This window comes from Tachysurus vachellii, chromosome 24, assembly GCF_030014155.1.
Source record: "Tachysurus vachellii isolate PV-2020 chromosome 24, HZAU_Pvac_v1, whole genome shotgun sequence".
Lineage (NCBI taxonomy): Eukaryota > Metazoa > Chordata > Actinopteri > Siluriformes > Bagridae > Tachysurus > Tachysurus vachellii.
In genome coordinates, this window is record NC_083483.1 from 11,339,062 (window position 1) to 11,350,547 (window position 11,486).

Here is an 11,486-nt window from a genome sequence, read left to right on the forward strand (position 1 = left end):
GCTCTGGAATGACCAAGAAAACTTTGTTACGTTTCATTAACATGGCTTACGCTCACTATCTGCCCTCATCATGAGATTACACTGGAGTAATGTCATTATGTGAGCGCATATCCACCGAGAGGTGATTTTATTTATGGCATATGAGGGTTCCCTGGCATTGGGGTTTTCCTATATAATCAGGTTTAGTAACTGATCATATTTAGGTCTTATGATGAGATTGGACAGGTGGAGCTAACAGGCTATACAAAACCATGGTAGATGTGCTTTTGATGGATGATGCATGACACAAAATAATATACACAAGGACATTAAGGAAGTAAATATCAGATTTTATGCCAAGCCACACTCAAACTTGTAGCCAACACTAGTCATTGTCAAGTCCAAGACAAAGACTGACCGAGATCTGTTTTCCAGAAGAATTAATTATTCTTCTCAAAAATTGTGCATGCAAAAAAATAAAGACAACGTTAACATTATTTTTTATAAACTATCAGTTCAGACCAACAACATATTTAGGAAGAGTAATGCCCAGGATGGAGTAGTACAAGCACAAATGGCAAAGAATCCAAGGCATTTTCAAGTCATTACAGAAAACATCTCAAGATAAGACTTGACTTCTACATCCCTGGTAGTAACCTCTGACATTAAATATTAACATCTTTTTAAAAAATATTATGGAAGAACATTCAAATCCCCACAGCAATTTATAACTAAATGGTTACCCTAATGACAAAAATGGCTATTTGTGTCTCAAATATGGCTTAGAGAGACAAATACATTTATTCTTTATGTTTGCAACCGTGCAAACGTGTCATACTTTTATTTATAATATTATCTTATTTATTAACTATCTTACATACCTTTCTCTCTTTCTCGTGAAATTAACATGAAACACTCTTTACCTTCTTATTGAAATCCTGACTGATTTTAACAAATGCAGAGACATGAGACTTCCATTAATGTTAAATAAACCTCTGCTTTTGTTATCTGTTTATCATTTTTTTTATATTATATTGATCTAGATTAGATCCAGCTGAACTATTGTCAACGATGACGTTATGGCAAATTGATCAACACCTTCTGACCAATCAGAATCGAGAACTCGTCAAGGCTGATATCTAAATGTTAACCCAAAGGAATCAAAATTAGATTTTAAACTTGAATTCGTCCTCAAATTTAGTGATCAGGTGTAAACTGGGTGAAAGGGAACACTTGACCTAACCCGGTTTCTTTCTTTTGTAAATTGGGTGTGTCCTTAAAGAAGCTATTTGGAACAGAGTCTGGTTCAACCCGATGTTCACTGGTTTGTGTGCGTTTGAACTCAGCTCCATACCGAGGGCGCAGCCGCAGTGGCCGCACGGTGACAACAAAGCGCACGAAGGATTAACGCATAAAAACCCGCCCATTAACATGAAACGTCTCCAATAATCACCATATCTGCATCCCAAACCCGCATGAATATAAGAACTATACGTTGCTACAGCTTCTGTGATATATTACTAGCATGTTGGTGCGCGTTTTGGAACACGCACATGGTTTAACTATATATTATATAAACAGGTGGCTCTCAAACTGTGAAACAGAAGTATATAAAAGTTCTTATACAGTATCTTTATGTAGTTATTGGACACAGTAACTAAAATCATTTTGGAACTGGAGCTGTTCTTTCACCATTTTTAACTGATTTGTCTTTCTTACTCCCGTATGCCAAAATGGCTGCGTCCCAAACCGCATTTCTTCCGTACAACATGGCCTTAAACACTTAGCCACTAATTTAGCAGCCTGTGTAGTGTACCGTGCGGTTTGAGCTGCAACAATGGGCATCATACTGTTTACCTAAATATTTAGCTCATGTAGTCACATTCTTTTTTTATTATACCTTTTCTTATTATTATCTTTATTATCATAAATATATTTAACTAAATATAAGAATAATGATAATAATAGTAACAACAACAACAACAATAATAAAATAATAATAATAATAAATTAATAATAATAATAATAATAACAATAATAATAATATCGTTTTACTTTTGTTGTTGCTCTTGACAGAGTTCATAATTCTTTACTTTATTTATATTAGCCCTACTTTATTATGAAGAGTTAAAAAAATTTAAAATAGAAAATAAACATCATATTAATTAAAATAATAATAATAAATCAGAATGAGAAAGAAAGAAAGAAAGAAAGAAAGAAAGAAAGAAAGAAAGAAAGAAAGAAAGAAAGAAAATAAGAAAGAAAGAAATATTGGGATTGGCTATTAATTTTCTAAGACATACTATAGCTCTTGAATTTTTGTCCTTCTTGTGTCACACCTCCACCCCCATTTGTGTGTGTGTGTGTGTGTGTGTGTGTGTGAGAGAGAGAGAGAGAGAGAGAGAGAGAGAGAGAGAGAGAGAGGAGCTGTGGTCGATAGCGGCTTCTCTAAACGCGACTCTTACATCGAAATGTAATTGCAGTCATTTTGCAGTCTTTGTGCACATTTGCTTTTTCCGTGTCGCAATTACAAGCAATTTCAACGAATCTTTTTAGTGGAACAAAAAGAATGGGATGGGAGGTAGCGGAGGGGAGGATGGAGGGAGAGGGTAAGAGAGAGAGAGAGGAGAGAGAGAGAGAGAGAGAGAGAGAGAGAAAGAGAGAGAGAGACACAGGGAGAGACAGAGAGATACAGAGAGAGAGACACACACAGGGGGAGAGAGAGAGAGAGAGAGAGAGAGAGAGAGAGAGAGAGAGAGAGAGAGAGAGAGAGAGAAAGAGAGAAAGAAAGAGAGAAAGAGAGAGAGACAGAGACATACAGAGAGAGAGAGAGAGAGAGAGAGAGAGAGGGGGGGAGAGAGAGAGAGAAAGAGAGAGAGAGACACAGGGAGAGACAGAGAGATACAGAGAGAGAGACACACACAGGGAGAGAGAGAGAGAGAGAGAGAGAGAGAGAGAGAGAGAGAGAGAGAGAGAGAGAGAGAGAGGTATAAAATTGACTTGTGGTGTTTGGCAGTGACCGGGTGGGTGGAGAGGCGGCTCAGTTCGCGGTTAGGTTTTTAGCCGCCTGCTAAACCGTTTGCAGGTGGTCCTGAGCTCACAGGGGGTCTGTTAGAGAAAAGAGCTGCTTAAAACAACCATGTTATCATCATGACCTCCCACAGAGACTTCAGTCGAGGACAAACCGGTGGACAAAATACTAGATATTCAAGTATTTTATCAAGTTAATATAGGCTTACCTTCTCTGCGCCTTTGACATTTTAGCTATAAATATTTAAATATGTAGAATATAATGATCTATATAATGAGTCCACAGATGGCTGAAATTCTATGATTTTTTTAAATTTTCTTTAGGGACTCTTCCTTTCTTTCTTTCTTTCTTTCTTTCTTTCTTTCTTTCTTTCTTTCTTTCTTTCTTTCTAGTCCTTATAAAATGAAATACATTTTATTCAAATTGCCGATATCTCATTTGTCGTTGTTTTCAGAGCATATTTAATCACATGGCTCTAAAATGTAGTTTATGTAATTATTATTATAATGTAAAATGTAATTATTCCTTGAAAATATAATAGAATTATTTCTCACAAACGTACGAAATTTATTTCCCCCCCCAGAGATATATACAAAATCTGGAGAGATATTAACCTAAAAAGCCATAAAGGCATCAATGCATTTTAAATGTATGTGAATTTATAGCTAGTATTAGAATAATTTAAGAAACCTCTAGTGTTAGACTTTAGTGACGTGGCAGCTTTGTTGTTATAGCGACCTAATTGCGCGTAAAATCCTGAGCTTGTATAGTATTATGGGATATGCAAACCTATATAACCTATATAACCCACGGATGTGTACAGTGCTCAACAAACGGATGCGATTACCCGAGACTCCTAATGATGTGGTTTGCAAATAAAAGGCGGCATTTCAATCATTACCAGCTGAAACGCTGAAGGAATATGTGAAATGCTTACAATGTACGGTAATAAAACCATAAATAGGCTGAATGTACACTGGCGGAAATTCCTAAAACTGGTTCTTCTTCTTTTAAAAAATCCACCTCTTGTCTGGGGGTTGAACACCACAAAGGTGTGGGATGTTCAGGGTTAAATTTAGGATGTGTAAAATGTAAGCCTATGCATAAGGGATGGAAAACACTCAGAGTTATGTTGTTTGTTATGTTGTTTAAAAAGTATTATATTCTGGATTATGGCTATTATGTATATATATATAATATGTGTATATATGATTTATAATTTACTTTGAGTGGACAATCCCCCAACGCCCACTGTGATCTTACACTTTTATCCAAATGCATCAAGTGGACACGTGAGTTTTTCTGGTGGTTCCTAATACACCGTGCACTTTTAACAATAAATAATTATTTAGAGCAATGCTAATGAAGAACATATTATGGTTCTAGACCACATTTCCATCATCCAGCTGCTTTTGGTGCTACACTGGAGTTAATAATCATTTCCCACAACAAAGGGTTTGAAGTAATAGCTTTTTGGTTGTTAATGGGATCATCAATGGAGGTAATGTCAACAAATCTAAAAATGTTTATCTCATCATAGGACTGGTGCATTCTGGTGCATTCCAAGTACTTTTCCTTGCTGATTGAGTTATACTGTAATGGATATGTTTTTTCTTTATTTATTACCTTCATTCATGGGAAAGTGTACATAGTGAAGCTTAATGACTACATCAGTAGTCCAATTATAAAACATTAAATTATAAAGATTCATTATAAAGTCACACCATTGATGGTACCACCTCAGCAACAAGGACAAGTACAGACTGGGCCAAATGAAGCATTTGATGTTTTAATGTGTGTTGTTTTTACATGGATTACATAATCTGATCAACGGTTAATGTGACAGACAACACAGCTATTAAAGCTTTACTCAAAGTATTTTATGCACCTTTATAATTCGGGCTCATTAATGATGAATCATTTGTATATTTAAAAAAATGATACCCATTGATCAAGCAATAGAGGAGAGGAAAAACTCCCTGAGATAACATGAGGAAGAAAGAGAGGAAGAGAGAAACCAGGCTCAAATGTGAACCCATTCTCTTCTGGGTGACACCGGATTGTATGATTCAAATAATTTCTATTCTATTATTGTATATTATACAGTAAAAACGTGGTAATTGTGTTAAAAGGAATTCATGAGCTTATGTATCATCTTGTTGCTCTTGTTGTTTAAATTGCACTAAAAACCGTGTTATATAGCCTGCTTGGTCAGTAGCTGATTGGTGACACTTTGGACTGATTTAACTGAATTGTTATTTTTAAATGCATTTACACATAAATGTCCACCTGTAACAAGGCCCTGTATGCATTAGTTGCGTTAAGTAAATATGTTTAAAATAATAGAATTTTTTATTACACATTCTCATCATTCAGCTTTCAGCGGCTTATTTATATAATGCTACAACTGCCCGAAATCATTGGTCACGTGGTATAGGGTTTGTAAAAGTTCCTATTTAAAAGCCCCTGACATTTTCTTCCTCACCTTGACAGGTGACACTGAGTTCAGGGAATCATTACGCACACACAAAGTTTTAATTACACTACGGGAATGTATGCGTATTGTGCATCCTTTATTTCAGATATGAAAAAAGGCTGAGTTTCAAGAAATGAAACTTTACAGAACCGCGTGTCCCCCCGTACCAAAAATAATCCAAGGCTGAGTCGGAGCTGGAAGCGAAGGGCGTTTTGGGAGAATAATATTTCCGAGGCGGTTCTGCTTGAGGCGGTTTTATGCTTTTTTTTTCTCTCGCTCTCTTTCTCTCTCCCTCTCTTTTTTTTTTTTTTTACTTTGCTTCAGTGCCGCTCATAAAACGTCTGGGAGAGGCGCGCAATGACTCCAGAAAGTCTGCAGTGGGAAGAGCCTTGTAGCCGCACACGGAACGCCCTCCCCTCCCCGTTTCTCCGCCGCGTTCCAAACTGAGACGCGCCCGCACACCGCCGCGCACTGCTTTCTCCAAACGCACTCTTTTCTCCAAACGCATGCTTCCACGCGTTAAACCGCATACTTTTGCGCTAAATAGAAGCAATAGTGCGTCTTGATGCTCCCATAGGCCACTTTAACTATGTTTGCATAGCGCAGTGACATAGTAGAGACCCAGGTATCAGTATATCAATATCTGGTTGCTATTATTCTTTACTTATTTATACAATAGTATGCGTTTTTCGTATACAGTCAGTATGCTCTAGCGACCGTGTAAGGGTTATATCCGGGAGTTCCCTCGGTATACTAGTGCTTTCACGCTTATGATTTGCACTGGAAGACCCAGACATGGCGTCCGTTAAATACACGTTCTCATTGGGCCGGAGGTGTGCGGTTTGAAACAGTCCAGCCGTTTCCACTATTAGCGCCCTCAAGGCGTCGTTTCTCCTTCCACCTCTGCCACGATTTATCTATACAGAATAAGGACATCCATCAATAAATGTACCTTTATACTCTCAAAAAGAAATGAACTAAATTGTACCGTTCTTGTCGCTGTGGTTGCACCTTCAAAGGCACAAGTTTTGTACCTTCAGTATTTATAATATCCTATCTATATGTTTCCTGGAAACCTTTAAATGAAATTTAAGGCACATAAATGGACCTAAAGGGCTAATTAAATTGACCTAAAGGGCTAATTAAAGATACAGCACATAATCATTCATAAATTCTTTGATAAAAAAAAAGCATTTCATTTCACCTTAGTGTTACACCTTTTGTTCCTTTATATGATCAAATGACGGTAAAGTATCTTTAAAACAATTTAAAGTACACAACCAGACCTTAAGACATTACACTTACACTTCGTGCACGTAGTCCTACACACTAATGGTATCTCTGATGGTAATACCCTCGCGTAAAAGTTACGCACTAACGGTAAACATATGCATCCTTGATGCACCTCACTTTGGCAGCTTTATGATGAAAGTGTACATTTGGCTTTAATGCTACAAATACATAGTCATTGTGGGGTGTGTTATTATTACTCTACTCCTCTTTAAATGTTCTTTATATTATGCTTATTCGAATGTTCTTTGGATAGTTAAGGGTTCTTAGTTTGCAATAGGTTCTAATATGACGTCACACCGTTGTAGGGTTTTACATAAGATTTCCGAAGAGGAACGACAGCATAATAATTAATAAATAAGAATTATGTTTTACATTTTCTTTCTTTCTGTACAGGGGTTCTTCAGGACATTTCCATTCCATGTATAAATGCGGTCCCATTACAAGCCCCTTGAGGGTTCTCTTGACATAGGGGCAATGAACTATCACTCCCACAATTCTGTGTCTCTTAGTTCTTTGTTTGACAGGAGGGGTTGTTCCGAGCTTTTTCTGCCCCAATCAAGGGTAAAACCCGTCACTAATTACTCCGTGGTTTATTTGTATTTCAGTGCAGCCACGTTGTAACGTTAAAGTTATTTAGACACAGTTCTAGGTTGACATCAAAATGCATGTTTTCTTTCTTTTTATTATTGTGAGTACAAGTTGTATAAACAGCAAGATAGATTACTCTGCAGGCCTAATATAGTCTGATAGGAAAATGTACAATGCACGCAATAAAAGGCTACCCGTTTTTTTTTTTTGTAGTTGGCATGTGATTTGTACCACTTTCCATCGACTGCAAACAGAAAACAAATAAATAAATAGAAAAATAATTTAATGTACGTCGATTTGTTGCACGTTCAGCGCACTCGAGCGCGCCAAGGAAATCCACAGCAAAAGAAATTAAAAACCACCAGAATTCAAATTGCATTTCGGAGTTTGTGGGTTTTTTTTCTCCGTGCTTGTATGTGCACTACAAGTTCATTGTCCTGTAACAGGTGCATCCGATCCCAGAGTTTGTGGCTAGAAAATGGCACCAGCGCTCATGGCGGAGTTGTGATGGGATTGCGAGAGCGCGCTTGGCTGTAAATGCGCGTTTGTGGATGTGTACCAAGGATAGTTGGACAAATATGATGGTGCAGTGGTGTTAGGGGGACCTGTAGCCTGTTCTGTGTTAGAGTCCCCGTCTCCTGCAGCTTGTTGATTCGGTGGGAAATCCCAGGCGGTGTGCGGGGGAGGAGACGCCGGAGGAGAGTCACCTGAACCAACGTGTTGCTCTGGCGGAATCTCCCCATTTTTCCACAACTTCTTGAACTTGGAGCGCCGGTTCTGAAACCAGATCTTCACCTGCGGGAGAGGAAGAGCAACGCAAAACATGTGAGATCACACCCTTGCAAATGTTGGGTTCCTAGAACAACAAAAAATAGTGCAAGATTGCTCACCTGAGTCTGCGTGAGGCCCAGAGAGGCTGCGAGCTCTGCGCGCTCCGGTAGCGCCAAGTACTGTGTCTTCTGGAAGCGGCGTTGGAGGGCAGCCAGCTGGAAGCTCGAGTAGATGGTTCGCGGTTTCCGGACTTTCTTTGGCTTGCCGTTCACCATGCGCACCTCCGGCTCACTCTCGTCTTTCTCTAACCCGGGACACACACACATAAAACTTCAGCACGCTGCATACATCACCAGTATATGTAGATGTAGAGGTTGGAAATATTCTGGTAGTTAGAAAAAGTGGGCAGTTTGTCTTTTTTGAAACGCGTACCATTGTGTTTCCAACCTCTACATATATTCCAGAAGTCTACACTGCAATTACTAGCCGAGCTTTGAATATTCAGGTTTTTTCTTTAGTGAGAATCTTCTCACACATTATATTTTTGCTTTCTGTTATAATTTTTTTAGGCAGAGTATAAATAGTTTTTGAAATACAGACCAATTTCAAACTTTTTATTTTCAGCAAGGCTAAAAACTTTTGACTCCCCCTTTAAATTTTCTAGTTAGATTAAATTCGTGTATGGTAACCTTTTTTTATGAAAATCCTTTTTGTTCCAATTTTAGGTCTCTGCTATTTGTTTATTGCACTTGAAAAACCTATCACCAGTCGTGCTACTAAGCAGATTTTCACATGCAACTACATTTCATTGTGTACCGTGTTTGAACGAGCATAACCTGTTTCTTTATGGGGCACGAAGACGCACTGGATCTTTACCTGGCTCTGTAGGAGTGGGTGATGAAGAACCTGGTCCGTAGGCACCGTAAGCGCCGTATGAAGAGCCGAAGCCCATGTCGTATGGTTTGGGGCTGTAGGGTCCGCCGCTCACCCCGCCGCCATGTGAGTACGAGTAGGAGGCGAGCTGCGCGTAAGCCGCCGTTCCTGCGCAGTTTGCGCTCTGAGGGACGCTATAGAAACTGCTGTCTGTGACGGTGGACACCGGCAGTGTAGGCGAGTCCTGAGACTTGTGCACGGAGCTGAAGTTGCTGGAGGTAAGATGTGTTGTGTGCATATCCGAACCAAGGCTATCCAGAACCGCGGTCATCGCTCCCCTCTCCTTCTTGTAATTAAAGCAGCAAGCTGAACCACCCGTTAATACTCCCGCTTAAATATATGATTGTGGTCCAATCTGTTTTTGGAGCTTGCTGTTTAATGATGGATGTTCGACCCGGTAGATTCACGGCAGTGATTCTCTGAAGTCCTTGCTGAAGTCTCATAATACACTGCTAGTAGTGCATTGGTGCTCCAGGTCCCTGTGTTTGAGATAGTGATGGGTGGAGTCAATTTAGTGGGCGGGCACATCGTGCGTAGCGTCAAGTGAGGAACCAATGGATGGATGGGTGGATAGATTGCTGGACGGACGGATGGATAGACATGAGTTGAAGCACAGATTAATTACCAATTACTTAGTATTTGTTTCATTGCATGACTATTTCTTTCAGAAAATTTGGGTACAGTTAGAAACACTTTCATTTCTGACAAAGTTGCAGCTTTAAATAATACAAATGGTAGAACTGACACAAACTCAGGCCATTCACGTTATTAGCTCTGGGTCTGGATTGGGAAACATACAGTTTGCATTTTGCCCCAGCCCCCTATCTAAATTCACATCTGTGATATGATGTGATTTTGAAATAATCATAATGAAGCTTAACTGCTCCTCAAATACCTAATGTCCTGTGTTTCATATTAGAGAAAAGGCCAAGAATCTAGAATCTGCAATGGCTCTTTGGTTGTCTCTCTGGTTAAAACCTTCTTTTATTTATTTTTAACATAGGAACCTAAAGTGTTTCCTCATGCCTATCAAATTTTAAAAACCTAATAACCCTTACTTATACAAATAAACCACTGAAAAACCTTTCAAGAAAATTTTTCCTGTAGAGCAGTTGGTGGAAAATTCTATATCAGTAAAAAACTGTACAACGGAGCCTGCAGTGGATGACAATATAGGACAGAATATCAAAATACAGCCCAATCATGCCAAAGACCAAGAGCAATTACCTCCCATAAATGCTATAAGCCCCATTGTTTAAGGCAGTAGGTATTTACATAGTCACCTGTAAAAAAAAGGCGAAGAAGTTTAAATTTCAAAGAGTGTCTGCACATTTTTTTCCAATGCCATAGCCTTAGAACCATTTACTTGTACATTTTAACATTTTATTTATTATATATATTACATGCTGTACATATGTTTACATATATACCTATATATATTACATGCTGTACATATGTTTACATATATACCTATATATATTACATGCTGTACATATGTTTACATACATACCTATATATATTACATGCTGTACATATATGTACATATATATATCTATATATATTACATGCTTTACATAAGTTTACATATATACCTATATATTACATACTGTACATATGTTTACATATTTATCTTAACTTGTCTATTTGCAAAATTGCTTCTCTTTGCACTTCTGGTAGTCTTTATTTTGTTGCTGTGTACCTGTACTATGCACTGACAATAAAGTTGTATCTATCTATCTATCTATCTATCTATCTATCTATCTATCTATCTATCTATCTATCTATCTATCTATCTATCTATCTATCTATCTATCTATCTATCTATCTATCTATCTATCTATCTATGGTAATCTTTTCAGAGCCATTTGGACTTCCTTTACCATTCAAGGGAGTTTTTCCTCACCACAGTCACCTGAGTCACCTCAGACTTGCTCAATAAATACAATCACACAATTAAATACAAACACAATTAAATATCTCTAATATTAATATTGAATATTTGTATTATATTAATCTTTATATTATTCTTTATATTAACCTTTTGTTTTATGTTTATGTTGTGTAAAGCTGCTTTGAGACAATGTCAATTGTTAAAAGCGCTATATAAATAAATTTGATTGGAATTAAGTTGAATTTTCAAACACGGCTCTCCACCTACCGGTAAAAGTGTGTATTGCACCCTGTGTGTGTGTGTGCGTGTGTGCGTGCGTGTGTGCGTGTGTGTGTGTGTATGTGTGTGTGAGTGTGTGTGTAGTGCACATGCGCACCAGTCTGCTTCCAGTGCATGAACGCAGACGGCGCCACACAGTCGCCTCAGCTTCCTCAGGTGCGCAAAACAGCAATTTACCTCCGGTAAACACCGGGGATAAAAAAAAAGCTCGTAGGCCATCTGATGCCCTGTCGCGCCAAACGCCC

At 38.3% G+C, this 11,486-nt stretch overlaps 1 protein-coding gene across 1 annotated transcript; it reads right to left on the minus strand.

Annotated features, from left to right (window-relative positions):
* Positions 1 to 7,591: 7,591 nt before the first annotated feature.
* dlx2b (distal-less homeobox 2b) lies at positions 7,592 to 9,507 on the minus strand. The gene is made up of 3 exons (XM_060860350.1): positions 9,015 to 9,507; positions 8,258 to 8,442; positions 7,592 to 8,162 (listed from the first exon to the last, which is right to left on the minus strand). Exons 1-3 carry the CDS (start codon positions 9,340 to 9,342, stop codon positions 7,839 to 7,841), a joined length of 837 nt encoding a protein of 278 aa, XP_060716333.1. The 5' UTR covers positions 9,343 to 9,507; the 3' UTR covers positions 7,592 to 7,838.
* Positions 9,508 to 11,486: the final 1,979 nt, after the last annotated feature.